The 19,160-nt window shown below is 43.0% G+C and overlaps 1 protein-coding gene across 1 annotated transcript; it reads right to left on the bottom strand.

Moving 5' to 3' along the window:
- Positions 1-599: 599 nt before the first annotated feature.
- On the bottom strand, positions 600-7,902 carry LOC120021820 (dnaJ homolog subfamily C member 3-like). Its single transcript, XM_038965670.1, has 5 exons — positions 5,125-7,902; positions 3,826-3,931; positions 3,176-3,298; positions 2,207-2,354; positions 600-2,024 (listed from the first exon to the last, which is right to left on the bottom strand). The coding sequence occupies exons 2-5, from the start codon at positions 3,922-3,924 to the stop codon at positions 1,993-1,995; spliced, it is 402 nt and encodes a 133-aa protein (XP_038821598.1). The 5' UTR covers positions 3,925-3,931; positions 5,125-7,902; the 3' UTR covers positions 600-1,992.
- Between the last annotated feature and the right edge of the window lie 11,258 nt (positions 7,903-19,160).

The following is a 19,160-nucleotide window of genomic DNA, read 5'->3' as shown; positions in this document are numbered from 1 at the left end:
ATTTTCAATAACATCAAGACGAGTGGACAACATATGGAGGTTATTAAAAAGAAAGCAAATTGAAAAATAAAAGACAAAAAAAAAGACATGCTTTGAAATCAATGAAAAAAGAGCGAGAACGCAACAACGCAGGCTCTTTCAGGAAGTAGACAGACAAGCTTCACTCTCACCCCTTTGATTGGGTACACAACTAGGAAGGAGTCGTGTGATTGGCATAGAGAGAGAGGTCTCGTCTTTGTACCTGTGCCATTATAGCATCTTTGACAGCATGGGCAGAGCCATTGAGCAAACTACATTTTTTTCCCTTCGTGATTGGCTGATCCCTCCTGATGACCCGGTTGAACATGACTCACTGGACACTAATAGATGGATCACTAGTCACTTTAAACAGTGCCACTTTCATAATGTTTACATATCTTACATTACTCATATCACATGTATATACTGTATTTTATACCATCTACTGGACCTTGCCTATGCCGCTCGGCCATCGCTCATCCATATACGTATATGTACATATTCTCATTCACCCCTTTAGATTTGTGTGTATTAGGTAGTTGTTGGGGAATTGTTAGATTACTTGTTAGATATTACTGCACTGTTGGAACTAGAAGAACAAGCATTTCGCTACACTCACATTAACATCTGATAACCATGTGTATGTGACCAATAAAATTTGATTTGATTTTGATTTCACTCCAACCAGGTCATCGGAAGGGTTCAGCCAATGAAGTTGAAAGTCCCACCCAGTTGACTACATTAAAATGGTCTAAGTCCTCAAATGGCACTGCCAATGCTAAAACTGCCTTTTGGCAACTAGAGGCATCTATCATTCTCTATGGTGATTGGGTACACAACCAGGAAGGATTAAGTCACCAAATATTTCATAACACCTGTTGTGTCAATTAAGTCGAGACAAGGGTATATTCAGTGGAGAACGTTGAAAACTTTGCAGATAGAAATATAACAAACAGAACAGACACTTATATAGTTTGTGTGGTGAAGAGAACAAATATCTCTAATAAAACATTCTGAAAGCTCTGAACATTGTGCAGCTCTGATTATAATCTGTTTAAATAGCTTGGGTGTCATTCTGAATCTGCTTTCATGCGACTTGAGCTTGTCTTAGCGTTATTAAATAAATGGAGAAACAGTCCGGCACCCAGGCTATTCTAGCAGAGCAAAAACCAAAACAAGCTACGCTGCTACCAAAACAGGCTACGCTGCTACCAAAACAAGCCCTTTGAGGAAGAATAAGGTGGAAGAAAATGGCACAACCACAAAGCAAAAGTAAAAGCAACAGACTGACATCCTAAAGAAAAACAACATGGGTAGTTTGAGGAATGTAATGACAGTATCAACAGCCTGGGCCTAGATGGGAGGACTGAACAGCACACCTATACAGGACTTTGTGTCTTTGACCACTCGAGTGGAAAATTGCAGTTGGTCCAGAACAAAGCAGCACGTATTGCACTTAGATGTACACGGAGGGCGAATGTCAGTGGTATGCATGTCAGTCTCTCCAGGCTCAAAGTTGAGGAGAGATTGACTGTATCGCCACTATTGGTCTTTGTGTTGAGGTGTTAAAAAGGTGTTACCAAACTGTCTGTTCAAGCAGTTGGTACACAGGTCAGACACTCATCAGTACAACAGAAGACATGCAATCAGAGGCCTCTTCACAGTCCCCAAGTCTAGAAGAGAGGCTGGGAAAACGCACAGTATTACATAGAGCCATGACTACATGGAACTCTCTGCCACCCCAAGCTAGCAATAAAACCAGAAAAAACCCAGATAAAAGATCACCTTACGGCATGACGGTTACTGTGTAGAGACAGACTTTTTTAATATATATATTTTACATTGTATTATGTAGTACTAGTGGTGGAACTTGATGTGGTAGTTGCCGCCGGACTCAAATGGGTTAAAGTGGAAGGGCCATCCCTGGCCACCCTGACCCCCTCCTCCACCCTGCAGGCTCTCTGGGTCCAGTGATCAAACTTCTGAGTCAAACTTCTTACGCATTTCTACAGTGGATGGAGAGACATGCGAATAAACAACAAGTTAATCTTGTTTCCGGCTTTCAACACGTTTTGATTGCTGAAAACTGTTTGACAGGATGTCCTCATACTCCAAATAGGTCACAGCTTCCTAAATACAATCATACTAGGCTTGATCAACATTATCAGGTGCACATACAGTACAGTACCTGGGTCGGTGAGCACCTCTTTTGCAGAGGTGATGTCGATGAACCTTTTCCCTGCCTTCCTCTCCTCCCAATCCTTTCTGTACTTGTCAGGATGCCACTTTTTGCCTGCTGCCTGTACGCATGGATCATTTCCTCTTTGTTGGCACTCCTGGAGAAAAATAACATAAGGTAAAAGCTTGTTTGAATACAAGGAGTAAATGCATTCCAATTTCCCTGAAGTGATCACAGAGGTTGGTGAAAAGAATAGAAATCAATTTCAAAAGAATTTACTTTTCCCTGGTCCAATCGCATATAGACAGATCACATATAGACAGTGTGGGAGTCCTCCTGGCTATAAACACTGGGTTACATGGCAAGTGTGGGAGTCCTCCTGGCTATAAACACTGGGTTACATGGCAAGTGTGGGAGTCCTCCTGGCTATAAACACTGGATTACATGGCAAGTGTGGGAGTCCTCCTGGCTATAAACACTGGGTTACATTTACATTTTACATTTTCGTCATTTAGCAGACGCTCTTATCCAGAGCGACTTACAGTAGAGTGCATACATTTTATTACATTTACATACTGAGACAAGGATATCCCTACCGGCCAAACCCTCCCTAACCCGGACGACGCTATGCCAATTGTGCGTCGCCCCACGGACCTGTTACATGGCAAGTGTGGGAGTCCTCCTGGCTATAAACACTGGATTACATGGCAAGTGTGGGAGTCCTCCTGGCTATAAACACTGGGTTACATGGCAAGTGTGGGAGTCCTCCTGGCTATAAACACTGGGTTACATGGCAAGTGTGGGAGTCCTCCTGGCTATAAACACTGGGTTACATGGCAAGTGTGGGAGTCCCTGAGCTACAACAAGCCCACAAGTAAATAAAGCCAGAGTACTTGAAGGAGTTAAAAACAATGTGACAAAGTGCTTTCATTCCATGTCATCGTTCCCTATGCTACAGTAATAGCATGGTGAAAGTACCTTCTTCGTAGTCCCGGTTGAGGATGAAGGCCTCAGCTCTGTCTCTCGAAGGATGTTGATGTTGCGTGGATCTCTCTGGTGGGCTTCAGAGCAGATGTATATTGCCTTAGCAGTCATCTTTTTCTGGTGGAGAATAATGGTGCAACGTACGTATATAAAGCATTATAACTGGGTGGTTCGAGCCCTGAATGCTGATTGGCTGACAGCTGTGGTATATCAGACCGTATACCACGGGTATGACGAAACATTTATTTTTACTGCTCTAATTACGTTGGTAACCAGTTTATAATAGCAATAAGGCACCTCGGGGGTTTGTGATATTTGGCCAATATACCACGGCTAAGGACTTGTGTCGTGCGTAAAGAACAGCCCTTAGCCGTGGTATATTGGCCATACTATATACCACACCACCTCAGGTCTTATTGCTTAATTATTAGTGGTTCCCAGTCCATTTGTAATTAATTAATCATTAAGTAATATACTTTTTTTTCAAGTTGTGAAATCAGTAGCTGTGAAAATAGTTCTGAGAATTTGATCACACTACTTATTCATTTCTGACTTTAGAACAGGCCAAGCTATTTCTATCAAATGACTATGGCTGAGGCCATGGCAACGGCACAATCCATCTGTTTCTATGTGATGGGACCCACCTTGACCAGGCAGAAGCAGATCCTCTCTTTTGCCTTATTGGCGTAGTAGGGGACATTAGGTTCTGTCTTCATCACTGACTCATAGTTGTATATGGCCATTTCATACCTGAGAACAAAATATTCAATAATACATTTTCATTTTAGGGCAAGAAGAGTTAAACAATAGTCATAACTAAAATCAATCAAAGTGGATACAAATAGAATATGTTTAGTGATAAAACTGTCAAAGAAACCTGAGAAGAAACCTAAAATATATAAAACTGTCAAAGAAACCTAAAATATAAAACTGTCAAAGGTACAAAAAAGGACTGAAATATAAAACTCACATAGGGACTGACACATAAGGGTGGCCCTATTGCCTGGGGCAAGTGAACTGAGCAGTCATGGAATTTGAGCCTGCTCATTGGGTAGGTGTAATTTTTTTTTTTTAACTAGTGAAAACAACCAAACTGCAAAGAATTCCAGTAGCCTTAAAGGGATACTTTGGGATTTTGGCAATAAGGCCCTTTTATCTACTTACCCAGAGTCAGATGAACTCATAGGCACCATTTTTATGTCTCCGTGTCCAGTATGAAGGAAGTTGGGACATATTTTTGCGAGCCAATGCTAACTAGCATTAGCACAATTACTGGATGTCTATGGGTATCTAGCATCGGCTCGTGAAACTACCTCTAACTTCCTTCATACTGGAAACAGAGACATTGTTAAACTGATCTTTCTGGTTCTTCCCCATTCTTTAAGTGAAAGACAAAAAATGTATGGCATTTATGGGAGTCGGGGAAGAGTTTCCTCAGATACAAAGAACTCCAGTTCTGATCTTTCCTATTCCTCCCCTATGTGTAGGTGAAAGGCATACAGTGTGTTGTACATTGAATGTACAAAACATTAAGAACTTTCCATGACAGACTGACCAGGTGAATACAGGTGAAAGCTATGAACACTTATTGATGTCACTTGTTAAATCCACTTCTATCAGTGTAGATGAAGGGGAGGAGACAGGTTAAAGAAAGACTTCTAAGCCTTGAGACAATTGAGACATGGATTGTGTATGTGTGCCATTCAGAGGGTGAATGGGCAAGACAAAAGACCAGTGCACCGGTTAGTTTGCCAAGAACTGCAGTTCTTTACCAACTGTCAAACTTCAAGTGTCACAAAGTCAACGACAGATAGAAAAACACAAATCAATGTGGCTCTGAAGCACAAAACCTCTTAATTGATATGTATTTGCTTGATAAATGTGGGTGGTAGTTTGTTTAATCACTCTTCCCTATTACTAATACAAATTCCTAGTGAGCGTACCCTATTCACTCCTTGTTCTCCCCCAGGCTATAGTGCAGGGTACTGAGCTTGAGGAAGGCAGCTCGGTTGTCATTCCTCAGCCAGGCAGTGGGAGTCGGGTCCTGGATGGCCTTCCTGGTGTTTCCCAGGCGGATGTAGCATTCAGCCCGGAGCTCCAGAGACTCAGAGTCCCAGGGGGACAGCTTTTGGAAAAAGGAAGGTAGGGTCAGTGGTGTGAATTTTACCTTTTTATAATTTGATACAAAGACCGTTGAAGTATAATACAGCACTGTTTGATGATGATGGAATTGTTTAGGAAAATAGGCCTTACTTTCTTTCCATCCTCCGACTAGGCCCTGTGGCTAACCTGTACCTCCACCACCAGGCCCAACGACTAGGCACTGTGGCAGAGCTAACCCCTACCTCCATGACCAGGCCCAATGCCTAGGTCCTGGTGCAGCGCTAACCTGTACCTCCACCACCAGGCCTAACGACGAGGCGCTGTGGCGGAGCTAGCCCCTACCACTACGACCCGATCCAACACATTGATGGTAGTCCTGTAGTCTCTTCTGTAGCAGCCAGACAGAAAGAGAAAGATAGATACAGGTAAAAAGGCAGAGATAGATGGAGAAAGATAGATACAGGTAAAAAGGCAGAGATAGATGGAGAAAGATAGATACAGGTTAAAAGGCAGAGATAGATGGAGAAAGATAGATACAGGTTAAAAGGCAGAGATAGATGGAGAAAGATAGATACAGGTAAAAAGGCAGAGATAGATGGAGAAAGATAGATACAGGTAAAAAGGCAGAGATAGATGGAGAAAGATAGATACAGGTAAAAAGGCAGAGATAGATGGAGAAAGATAGATACAGGTTAAAAGGCAGAGATAGATGGAGAAAGATAGATACAGGTAAAAAGGCAGAGATAGATGGAGAAAGATAGATACAGGTTAAAAGGCAGAGATAGATGGAGAAAGATAGATACAGGTAAAAAGGCAGAGATAGATGGAGAAAGATAGATACAGGTAAAAAGGCAGAGATAGATGGAGAAAGATAGATACAGGTTAAAAGGCAGAGATAGATGGAGAAAGATAGATACAGGTAAAAAGGCAGAGATAGATGGAGAAAGATAGATACAGGTTAAAAGGCAGAGATAGATGGAGAAAGATAGATACAGGTTAAAAGGCAGAGATAGATGGAGAAAGATAGATACAGGTAAAAAGGCAGAGATAGATGGAGAAAGATAGATACAGGTAAAAAGGCAGAGATAGATGGAGAAAGATAGATACAGGTTAAAAGGCAGAGATAGATGGAGAAAGATAGATACAGGTTAAAAGGCAGAGATAGATGGAGAAAGATAGATACAGGTTAAAAGGCAGAGATAGATGGAGAAAGATAGATACAGGTAAAAAGGCAGAGATAGATGGAGAAAGATAGATACAGGTAAAAAGGCAGAGATAGATGGAGAAAGAGCGTTAATAACAATATCACAACGTTGTTGTCCATAACCGTGACTTGTCATGAAACAGAGATTATGTTATTGTTGACAATTGTCCATGTCCACTCACATTGAGGTCATCTGGCTTGAGTCGGATAGCTATGGTCAGGTCCGACAGGGCTGACTTGGACTTCCCCATTGCCAGAAACACAGCTGCCCGCTCATTGTAGGTCAGGTAGAGATGTTGGATCTTAATATGAACCATTTCATTGCAGGAGGAAATTAATCCTGCAGCAGGAGGATTTTAAAGGTCTATTTAATATTTAGAATCACGGCTAGGGAGCTGCTGTAAGTGGTGTTTTATAGGTCCACTGGGCGTCAGTTCAAGTAGCCTATGTAGGCTACATGCGTCTCATGTGAATTAAAATAAATTGACAATATTTGTAAGGGGTAGATGTATTTTTCATTCGGGAAAATCTATTTTTTTTTGTACAATTGGTTTATTATATGTTCAAGGCAAGCAATAGGCAAAATACATGAATACGTCTCTCAGTCCCTGAGTGGTCCAGTGGGTACAATCAATGACAACGGCACACGTGTCAGGGTAGGCATGGGTTCGAATTCGAATCGGGCCCACTGCCCTTTTTGGAGGAACTAATACTTTTCTAGTTACTCTCAGTGGGCTGTACTTGTACTCTTACGAAATTTCTGAAGGAAGTAACTTACCTTTTACTCCGTTACATTTTACTAAATCACTTCAGTTTCATAGATTTATATTATTATACCATTGCTGTTGGATGAAAACCATTTTTTATTAAATTTTTTACATGAATCGATACTATTGTCCCCTTTACGTCTACATGAACGTTTCGCAACGCTTTGACCAATGAAATGGATTCAAAATAGCTTGTCAAAACTTTTAAGTCCATTGGCTCTCAAAGTTGTCAGTCAAACCCAGTTTTTTGACGTGAAGCACTAATCATATTTTTGTCTTAATATGTTTGTCTTGGGTTCTTAGCCAGAGACAGAGGTAAGTTGCACTTTAATTACCTTCTGCCTTTGTAATATTATATTTCTGGAGTAAGATAAGTATTTATAAGATATAATTCTGCTCTAGAAATTGTGTTGAGGACAAATGCAAATCAAATCCTTCGATCCTTCACGACTGGACTACGGCGTAATCTGCTCGAGGGGGTACTCAACTAGCCTCTACATCGCGACGTCCCCTGAATGTCCATCTGCTAACCGCGGCCCGCTAGCTGTCTAGAGCATATTGGACTGTTAGCTGTATAGATCCATCTGCCAATTTCCTGGGCCACTATACCTATTTGCTAAAACAGACTTTCCTCCATCGAGACGTCCCTCTAAGGCCCTCTGCTAGCCCCGGCCTGCTAGCTGTCTGAATCGCCGTGTCTCCAGCCAGCCCAACCACTCACTGGACCCCTATTGATCACCCGGCTACACGTGCCTCTCCCTAATATCAATATGCCTTGTCCATTACTGTCCTGGTTAGTGATTAATGTCTTATTTCACTGTAGAACCTCTAGCCCTGCTCAATATGCCTTAACCCACCATTTAGTTCCACCTCCCACATATGCGGTGACATCACCTGGTTTAAACGTCTCTAGAGACAATATCTCTTTTATCATTACTCAATGCCTAGGTTTACCTCCAATGTACTCACATCCTACCATACCTTTGTCTGTACATTATGCCTTGAATCTATGCTACCGCGCCCAGAAACCTGCTCCTTTTACTCTCTCTTCTGAACGTAATAGACAACCAGTTCTGATAGCCTTTAGCCGTACCCTTATCCTACTCCTCTGTTCCTCTGGTGATGTAGAGGTTAATCCAGGCCCTGCAGTGCCTAGCTCCATTCCTACTCCCCAGATGCTCTCATTTGTTGACTTCTGTAACCGTAAAAGCCTTGGTTTCATGCATGTTAACATTAGAAGCCTCCTCCCTAAGTTTGTTTTATTCACTGCTTTAGCACACTCTGCCAACCCGGATGTCTTAGCCGTGTCTGAATCCTGGCTTAGGAAAACCACCAAAATCCCTGACATTTCCATCCCTAACTATAACATTTTCCGACAAGATAGAACTGCCAAAGGGGCGGGTTGCAATCTACTGCAGAGATAGCCTGCAGAGTTCTGTCTTCCTATCCAGGTCTGTACCCAAACAATTTGAACTTCTACTTTTAAAAATCCACCTTTCCAGAAACAAGTTTCTCACCGTTGCCGCTTGCTATAGACCACCATCTGCCCCCAGCTATGCCCTGGACACCATATGTGAACTGATTGCCCCCCATCTATCTTCTGAGCTCGTGCTGCTAGGTGACCTATGACATGCTTAACACTCTGGCCATCCTACAATCTAAGCTTGATGCCCTCAATCTCACACAAATTATCAATGAACCCACCAGGTACAACCCCAAATCCGTAAACACAGGCACCCTCATAGATATCATCCTAACCAACTTGCCCTCTAAATATACCTCTGCTGTTTTCAACCAAGATCTCAGCGATCACTGCCTCATTGCCTGCATCCGTAATGGGTCTGCGGTCAAACGACCACCCCTCATCACTGTCAAACGCTCCCTAAAACACTTCAGCGAGCAGGCCTTTCTAATCGACCTGACCCGGGTATCCTGGAAGGATATTGACCTCATCCCGTCAGTAGAGGATGCCTGGTTATTCTTTAAAAGTGCCTTCCTCACCATCTTAAATAAGCATGCCCCATTCAAAAAATGTTGAACCAGGAACAGATATAGCCCTTGGTTCTCTCCAGACCTGACTGACCTCGACCAGCACAAAAACATCCTGTGGCATTCTGCATTAGCATGGAATAGCCCACGTGTTATGCAACTTTTCAGGGAAGTTAGGAACAAACATACACAGGCAGTTAGGAAAGCAAAGGCTAGCTTTTTCAAGCAGAAATTTGCATCCTGAAGCACAAACTCAAAAAAGTCTGGGACACTAAAGTCCATGGAGAATAAGAGCACCTCCTCCCAGCTGCCCACTGCACTGAGGCTAGGAAACACTGTCACCACCGATAAATCACCTATAATTGAGAATTTCAAAAAGCATTTTTCTACAACGATCAACACCCCCTAAAGCAACTCGCCCAAGCCTCCCCATTTCTCCTTCACCCAAATCCAGATAGCTGATGTTCTGAAAGAGCTGCAAAATCTGGACCCTTATAAATCAGCCGGGCTAGACAATCTGGACCCTCTCTTTCTAAAATGATCTGCCGAAATTTTTGCAACCCCTATTACTAGCCAATTCAACCTCTCTTTTGTATCGTCTGAGATTCCCATAGATTGGAAAGCTGCCGCGGTCATTCCCCTCTTCAAAGGGGGAGAAACTCTAGACCCAACCTACTACAGACCTACAGTATATCTATCCTACCCTGCCTTTCTAAGGTCTTTGAAAGCCAAGTCAACAAACAGATACCGACCATTTCAAATCCCACCGTACCTTCTCCGCTATGCAATCTGGTTTCAGAGCTGGTCATGGGTGCACCTCAGCCACGCTCAAGGTCCTAAACGATATCATAACCGCCATCGATAAGAGACATTACTGTGCAGCCGTATTCATCGACCTGGTTAAGGCTGTCGACTCTGTCAATCACAACATTCTTATTGGCAGACTCAACAGCCTTGGTTTCTCAAATGAATTCCTCGCCTGGTTCACCACCTACTTTTCTGATAGAGTTCAGTGTGTCAAATCGGAGGGCCTGTTGTCCGGACCTCTGGCAGTCTCTATGGGGGTGCCACAGGGTTCAATTCTCAGGCTGACTCTCTTTTCTGTATACATCAATGATGTCGCTCTTGCTGCTGGTGATTCTTTGATCCACCTCTACGCAGACGACACCATTCTGTATACTTCTGGCCCTTCTGTGGACACTGTGTTAACTAACCTCCAGACGAGCTTCAATGCCATACAACTCTCCTTCCGTGGCCTCCAACTGCTCTTAAATGCAAGTAAAACTAAATACATGCTCTTCAACCGATCGCTGCCCGCACCCGCCCGCCTGTCCAGCATCACTACTCTGGACGGTTCCGACTTAGAATATGTGGACAACTACAAATAATAGACTGTAAACTCTCCTTCCAGACTCACATTAAACATCTCCAATCCAAAATTAAATCTAGAATCGGCTTCCTATTTCACAACAAAGCCTCGTTCACTCACGCTGCCAAACATACCCTCGTAAAACTGACTATCCTACCGATCCTCGACGATGTAATTTACAAAATAGCCTCCAACACTCTACTCAGCAAACTAGATGCAGTCTATCACAGTGCCATCCGTTTTGTCACCATAGCCCCATATACCACCCACCACTGCGACCTGTATGCTCTCGTCGGCTGGCCCTAGCTACATATTCGTCGCCAGACCCACTGACTCCAGGTCATCTATAAGTCTTTGCTAGGTAAAGCTCCGCCTTATCTCAGCTCACTGGGCACCCAAGAAAGTCCAGCAAGCGCCAGGACCGTCTCCTAAAGTTGATTCAGCTGCAGGATCGGGGCACCACCAGTACAGAGCTTGCTCAGGAATGGCAGCAGGCAGGTGTGAGTGCATCTGCACGCACAGTGAGGCGAAGACTTTTGGAGGATGGCCTGGTGTCAAGAAGGGCAGCAAAGAAGCCACTTCTCTCCAGGAAAAACATCAGGGACAGACTGATATTCTGCAAAAGGTACAGGGATTGGACTGCTGAGGAGTGGGGTAAAGTCATTTTTTCTGATGAATCCCCTTTCCAATTGTTTGGGGCATCCGAAAAAAAACTTGTCCGGAGAAGACAAGGTGAGCGCTACCATCAGTCCTGTGTCATGCCAATAGTAAAGCATCCTGAGAACATTAATTTGTGTGGGGTTGCTTCTTAGCCACGGGAGGGGGCTCACTCACAATTTTGCCTAAGAACACAGCCATGAATAAAGTTCGGTGACGAACAATGCCTTTTCCAGCATGATGGAGCACCTTGCCATAAGGCAAAAGTGATAACTAAGTGGCTCGGGGAACAAAACATCGATATTTTGGGTCCATGGCCAGGAAACTCCCCAGACCTTAATCCCATTGAGAACTTGTGGTCAATCCTCAAGAGGTGGCTGGACAAACAAAACCCCACAAATTCTTTCTTTGGACACTGTGTTAGCAAAACCTCCAAACCAGCTTCAATGCCATACAGCACTCCTTCCGTGGCCTACAACTGCTTTTAAATGCTAGTAAAACTAAATGCATTCTCTTCAACCGATTGCTGCCCGCACCCGCTCGCCCGACTAGCATCACTACTCTGGACGGTTCTGACTTAGAATATGCGGACAACTACAAATACCTAGGTGTCTGGTTAGACTGTAAACTCTCCTTCCAGACTCATATTAAACATCTCCAATCCAAAATTAATGCACGCGCTCCAGCAGATATATTTCACTGGTCATCCCCAAAGCCAACAACTCCTTTGGCCGTCTTTCCTTCCAGTTCTCTGCTGCCAATGACTGGAACGAATTGCAAAAATCACTGAAGTTGGAGACATATCTCCCTCTCTAACTTTAAGCATGAACTGTCAGAGCAGTTTGCCGATCACTGTACCTGTACACAGCTCATCTGTAAATAGCCCACCCAACTACCTCATCCCCATATTGTTATACATCTTTTTGCTCTTTTGCACCCCAATATCTCTACTTGCACATCATCATCTGCACATCTGTCACTCCAGTGTTAATGCTAAATTGTAATCATTTTTCCTCTATGGCCTATTTATTGCCTTACCTCCCTAATCTTACTACATTTGCACACACTGTACATTGATTTTTCTATTGTGTTATTGACTGTACATTTGTTTATGTGTCACTCTTGGTTGTTGTTTTTGTCGCACTGCTTTGCGTTATCTTGGCCAGGTTGCAGTTGTAAATAAGAACTTGTTCTCAACTGGCCTACCTGGTTAAATAAAAGTGAAATAAAATAAATACAAATTTGTGTGTGCGGGATGGGGTGGGCGGTGGAGAGCGAGAGAGAGAGAGAGAGGTGTGAGTATCGCTCCTCCCCCTGCAGCATGTGTGTCAGGCCCCTGCCTCTGCACAGTATGGGTTCTCCATCTTCCTCTACAAAAGGCAAGAAAGACAAATACAAAAAGATAAGTATATTAAGCAGATCCTCTTATCTCTACATTGACTACCAGTATCTAATATTTACTTAAAAATACTATTTTCTGCATATAAAACACAACATTCACTTGCAAACACGACATACAATTTGTATTTCATATAGAATTGCAATAAATGAATGAACAAAAACTTGCCTTGCCTTTTCTAAGAAACAGTCTCTGGTTTGGCCCAGACTTCGTTGTCAATTTTCATGTGACGAGCTGTGACTTGTCTCGCTGGTGGGATGGTACACAGGATGTCTTGAAACGGGTACCAAAGGATGTCTTCGCGGGCTGGCAAGTAAAACCTGTTGGCCTCAATCCTTTTCATACAACGAACCTTGACGTGTGTCAAGTTGATCATTGTACTTCAGCACACACCATTTGCCAACAACCTCAGAACTTTGCCACTGATCTCCTGTGGTTGTGGGAGCCTTCTGTCGAATGGAATTTGAAATGCTTTGCATTAAAGCACTCACAGCTCAGATGTTGTCTTGCTGTGAACAAGCAGCTGACGTCACTGTAGGCCAGCTCTCCATGGCCTAGGGTTACTGAACATCAGGGATATCTGTCCCCTTGCTGACAAGACTGTTAGCCGTCCTCTTCAGGGAACCCTTTCCATGGTTTGCCTCAAAGAAGTTCCACGTTCCAGCAGTGAATCCTCTTCTGAACAGCTCAGTACAAAACAGGAAAACATTCCCTCGCTGCTTGTACTGAGTGCAAGGGCCATCACTGTACAAATGGATAGTGGAGACCTCTGGATGTGCACTCTGCACATAATCAAGCACTGGTGACAAGTGCTGCCAGATTGCTGGTGGGCCCTTCTGTCTGGAGGGGGACACTGTGCAGAAGGACACCAGTCGGGGGGTTGTATGCACATAAAGCACACCTGTGTGCAATGTTGCCTGCTGGTGTGATGCTCTGAAGTGGACCGACTGTACTTCTGTGGCGTACTTACAGAGGTCATTTTTGGAAAAGTCAACATGAATTAAGCATTCATGTGCTTTGAAGCCTCGTTTCAGTGCCCTGTAGTGGGTAAACTGATTCTTGATGTTGTACGTGTGCATCTTAAACTTGCGCAGCATCAGGTTCAGCTGTTCCAGCAGTTGCTCTTGGGTGGTCTGGAACTCTTTTTTGATGGTGACTTTGAATGTTCTGCCATTGGGGTCATTCTTGTGCTCCTTATCCACAGTTGCCCACTGGACATAAGTCACTTCATTCTTATCATTGTATTGGCCAGAGACGGGACAAGAGAGGTCCTTGCACACCGCATATTCTCCATACATGCACTCCGTGTTGCATGTGACGGATTTTAGAAGTTCATCAGGATTGAAAGTGTTGATTATCTTCAGGTGGTGCAGTTTCTGTACAATAAAACTGAGATTTTCATGCAGTTTGCACATGCAAGTCTCCCGGTCACTTAGAGTTGGGTGAACAACCCAAAAGGGGCGCAGTGAGCAGAAGAGGGAGTATGGCTTAAGGACAACACAGTCAAGGTATTGGAGTGGCCATCACAAAGCCCTGACCTCAATCCAATAGAACATTTGTGGGCAGAACTGAAAAAGCGTGTGCAAGCAAGGAGACCTACTAACCTGACTTAGTTACACCAGCTCTGTCAGGAGGAATGGGCCAAAATTCACTCAACTTATTGTGGGGAAGCTTGTGGAAGGCTACCTGAAACGTTTGACCCAAGTTAAACAATTTGAAGGCAATGCTACCAAATACTAATTGAGTGTATGTAAACTTCTGACCCACTGGGAATGTGATGAAAGAAATAAAATCTGAAATAAATAATTCTCTAGTATTATTCTGACACATTCTTAAAATAAAATGGTGATCCTAACTGACGTAAAACAGGGCATTTTTACTCAGATTAAATGTCAGGAATTGTGAAAAACTGAGTTTAAATGTATTTGGCTAAGGTGTATGTAAACTTCCAACTTCAACTGTTAATTAATAAATCAATTGATAGCAACAGAGTCACACATTGTAGAAGATTACTTCCCCAAACAAAGTCCAGCTTTTGAATGTCATAGAGACAAACCAAAGCTATCTGTAATATTCACAATAGATTGTGATTAAACTAAAACCTTCACTCAGCAGTGGCCCAGGGTGGTCTACGACACAGGTCTATGGTGTCACCTATGCCGGCATCGGTTAGAATCCGGCCTGCTGCCCTCCGGCCTATATCTTTCCTCCCTGTCACCCTCTCTGTTCAGTGAAGTCAGAACAAAAAGAAAAAACCTTTTTGCTCTGCATTTGATCTCCAAGCAGATGTCCATATTATCAGGGAGGGGTTTCTGCAACCAAATTGCGCCCTTATCGCCCTCGTGCAACAATATTTGCAAACACAGAAAGGGGCCTATAGGGAATGAGACTTTCAACAGGTCAAGGTGCCATACCTGTCCAACCACGTGACCTGTCAGAAGAAAAACTCCTGGTCATGTGTTTGGTTTATATCTACTTTGATTAAATATAAGGATTTATATTCATCTACTGTCATTGAGTATGCACACTAATAACTCTATTAAACTGATTGTCATGTAAACACCTTACTCTGCTGATCTTCAGCGTACGCCGGTTAAAACATGGTTTTCTGAGCAATCTTTCAAATGATTATTATTATATAAAATAGGCTTCCCAAAAAGAAAGTTTATTTCAAAACTGCCGATTTTCTGCATTTATCAAAGTCCCATCAGGTAGTCTGATTTCAGATGTGTCCATGTAAAACAGGATTATTTGGGAAATCGTTATTCTTGCAAAGCATGTAAACGTTTAAATCAAACTTATATTAAAATCGGGAATATTCACAATAATCGTATTATTGTGTGCATGTAATCATACTCATTGCCTTTCAGTTTTCTAAATAAGCAGTGCGCACACTCATGCTGAACCCCCCCACTAGACTGACAGGACACAGAAGTACTCAAATTACTTTAATACAGTGGAATCTTTGTTCAGTAGCCCTCTGCCAAACAAAATAAGTAATTACAAACAAAATATTACATTTGTCTCCTAAAACATTCTCTCAATTTCTTTTAAACATTTTAAAATCACGTTTTCTATAATTGTATATATTCTTTTATGTAAGACATTCATATTTTTTGCACAACCTATACAGTTCAATAAAGATTGCATGGCGTGGGAATGGTTCCTGTAACTCTAATGATCAGAAGGAATACTGATCAGAGATCCCGCCTCTCCAAGGATGAACCAGAGTGGATCTCTTATTTTAATCTGACCATTCAGAGTATAATCTAGATGGCATCATAATCTGACCAACTGAATTACATCAATCGATGTACATAAAAAAAAAACCATTTCTCTCGATAAGAGAAATAAAAACCCGAACAGTAAATTAAAACCATTTAAAGGAGGAGGAGTACAGCACATCCTCCTCAGTTTGGGGAGAGACCTGAAGGTTCTTTGCAGAAAGAATGAGTGGACAAGAGAAGATGGAGAATAGTTCACAGGTCAGTGGCGAGTCCGAACTAGTAGAGACAATAGAATCCAACGGAATTCAATGGGATCCAACGGAACTCAATAGAACCCCAATGGAATCTAATAACACTACTCCAGGACCACACGTTGTTGTGTATGTACAAGGTGTTGTTGATCATATGTTTTCATTCATTTCCTTGTTTCAAAGCATCGTTAGAGACCATGTCAGTTATCACAGCGATTTGTGTCTTCACAATACAAGCAGTTAATTGGTCTCGACTTGGATTTGTTTTTGAATGTCGATTTCTTTCAATTCTAAAAATGTACAATATTAACACATTACCTATACATCCCACATGAAATTGCTGTTAAATCAACTATTTATATATATATTATTTTGCCACACCTCCCCCCACCTTATATATATATATATATATAGAGGGGTCTGTCTGTCTATTTGAGGAGGGGGTCGGACGGTGGTCCGGTAGGGGGGTAATGACAGGGGGCGGTGCAGGAGCAACAGCAGCATCACCACCCACCTAAAAGGACATTCAGCAGTCATAAACCAACACCTGAACTGTTCTGTACTAAAGTCTGTATGGCATACTGTAGTGTACTACACCTGTACTGTTCTGTACTAAAGTCTGTATGGCATACTGTAGTGTACTACACCTGTACTGTTCTGTACTAAAGTCTGTATGGCATACTGTAGTGTACTACACCTGTACTGTTCTGTACTAAAGTCTGTATGGCATACTGTAGTGTACTACACCTGAACTGTTCTGTACTAAAGTCTGTATGGCATACTGTAGTGTACTACACCTGTACTGTTCTGTACTAAAGTCTGTATGGCATACTGTAGTGTACTACACCTGTACTGTTCTGTACTAAAGTCTGTATGGCATACTGTAGTGTACTACACCTGTACTGTTCTGTACTAAAGTCTGTATGGCATACTGTAGTGTATAGTATGTTTACCCCCAGACAACCTCCACCATTCTAGAACTCTCCTTGGAACATTCTGTAAACCCCACACTGAAAGTTATCTTCTTATTCAGTAACCCCAAAGATCCTCACTTCCACCCATCTTCCCTTAAATCTCTCTATGACTTGACCTCAACTTCCTTTACCAGTTCTATAACCGCACCCTCTCGTATCACTCTGTTCACATACACCATGCCCCATAGGTGGGGGGGTCAGGAGGGGGGAGGGGATATTTGAAGGATGGAGATAAAAAGGTGAAGGAGAGCGAGAAAAGAGAATAGAAATGGTGAATATGGATCATGTGAGATCCACTATCATGAAGTGTTTACGTCTGTTTGTACAGTAAGTGCCAGCATCCCTGTGAAGTCACATGATCATGGCAAAGTGCTGTTGTCATTGGATCAAAATGGCCGTCCAAACCAGAGACTGACAGGGACGTGACTGATTAAAACCCTAGCAAAGTTTTCTGCAATGTTCCAAACTAGCATACGGAACAACTCCCCTGCTAAATGCATCCGTCACGGTCTGAAAACAGTGGCGAACACAACTTATTATAACCAGTTTATAAGCATCCTGACGTTTCAGGTTTGTGACATACTGCATAAAGACTAATCAAGTAAAGGATTGCCAAACGTAAAGTGCTTAAAAAAAATAAAAAAGTGACTAAGTGTGTGTGTGGATGTCTATGTCAAACAGCATGACAAGAGCAGACGTGGTTCGCCACTATTACACTATGGCACAGCTACAGTACCTTCTAGCACAGTCTCCTGTCAGTCGATACCAAGGATGGGCAACTTTAATGGGGTGGGGGGGGCCACAAAAAAAAAAAGAAAGAAAGCGGAACTCATCATGAGGGGCCACAGTGCCTTGTGGGTCTACGTACCCACAGCCATACACACATACACACAAGCAGTAAGAGATATTGGTTTCCCCTATGACTCCCAACCTAGTGTACTGTATCCACTGTGTATGATACCTGTATATGCATGGCTGTGTGACAATGTAACAGTTGGGTGTGTGTGTGCACGCACGTTCGGTCAGGTGTATGACAAGTGTGTTTAGTTCACTCCAGCTGTGGGTGTTTGTGACTCTCAGATGTGTATACACACACACACACACACGTATCATCGCTGTCTGATGAGAACCCCGTAGGCCCATCTCCAAAACAGACACTTCAAGAAATGGACAAAAAAAAAATAGTTCTATTTTTAACGAACATATAATTACCAAACTTCAGGAGCTATTTTAAACATATGTTCTTAGTCGTAGAGTCATGAAATATTCAGAGGCTATTGAGAGAAGTTACTGCATTCAATACAAATGTTTTGGGATAAAATGGAGTTACAAGGTTTTCATCAGACAGCAACGGTATGTATATCTGCAGTATGTCTTCAGTTAATAATCATCATTTGGTGTCTGTTTATATCGGTCCTATGTCACACGTACCAGTGTTACACGTGTGTGAATTGGAAATGTGTTTTTTGCACATCCCAACTCTCCCTGAGACGCCCTCGGAGAGTGGGGTCACGGCTAGGGTCAGCCATTATCAACGGCGACCGAAAGCAATTAGGGTTAAGTGCCTTGCTCAAGGGCACGTCGACAGATCCACCCCCCCCCCCCCCCCCCCCCCCCCCCCAACTTGTCGGCTTGGGGATTTAAACTAGAGACCTTTCGGTTACTGACCCAACCCTCTAAACGCTGTCTAGGTGTGTGTGTAGGTGTCTGACAGGTGTGTGTGTGTGTGTCTAGGTGTATGACAGGTGTGTGTGTGTGTGTGTCTAGGTGTATGACAGGTGTGTGTGTAGGTGTCTAGGTGTATGACAGGTGTGTGTGTGTAGGTGTCTAGGTGTATGACAGGTGTGTGTGTGTAGGTGTCTAGGTGTATGACAGGTGTGTGTGTGTAGGTGTCTAGGTGTATGACAGGTGTGTGTGTGTGTGTAGGTGTCTAGGTGTATGACAGGTGTGTGTGTGTGTGTGTCTAGGTGTATGACAGGTGTGTGTGTGTGTGTGGGTGTGTCTAGGTGTATGACAGGTGTGTGTAGGTGTCTAGGTGT

This window comes from Salvelinus namaycush, chromosome 26, assembly GCF_016432855.1.
Source record: "Salvelinus namaycush isolate Seneca chromosome 26, SaNama_1.0, whole genome shotgun sequence".
NCBI lineage: Eukaryota > Metazoa > Chordata > Actinopteri > Salmoniformes > Salmonidae > Salvelinus > Salvelinus namaycush.
The sequence above is the reverse complement of the archived record's forward strand: the minus strand, read 5'-3'. Positions and strand labels throughout refer to the sequence as shown.

What these genes read in the sequence shown, in the direction of transcription:
- LOC120021820 (XM_038965670.1), bottom strand. Translation starts at nt 3,924, where the DNA reads ATGGCCATATACAACTATGAGTCAGTGATGAAGACAGAACCTAATGTC. An exon ending in TCTGCTTCTGCCTGGTCAAG is followed by an intron (nt 3,299 to 3,825) that starts GTGGGTCCCATC and finishes ATTCTCCACCAG; the next exon opens with AAAAAGATGACTGCTAAGGC. An exon ending in AGAGGTGCTCACCGACCCAG is followed by an intron (nt 2,025 to 2,206) that starts GTACTGTACTGT and finishes CATCCACTGTAG; the next exon opens with AAATGCGTAAGAAGTTTGAC.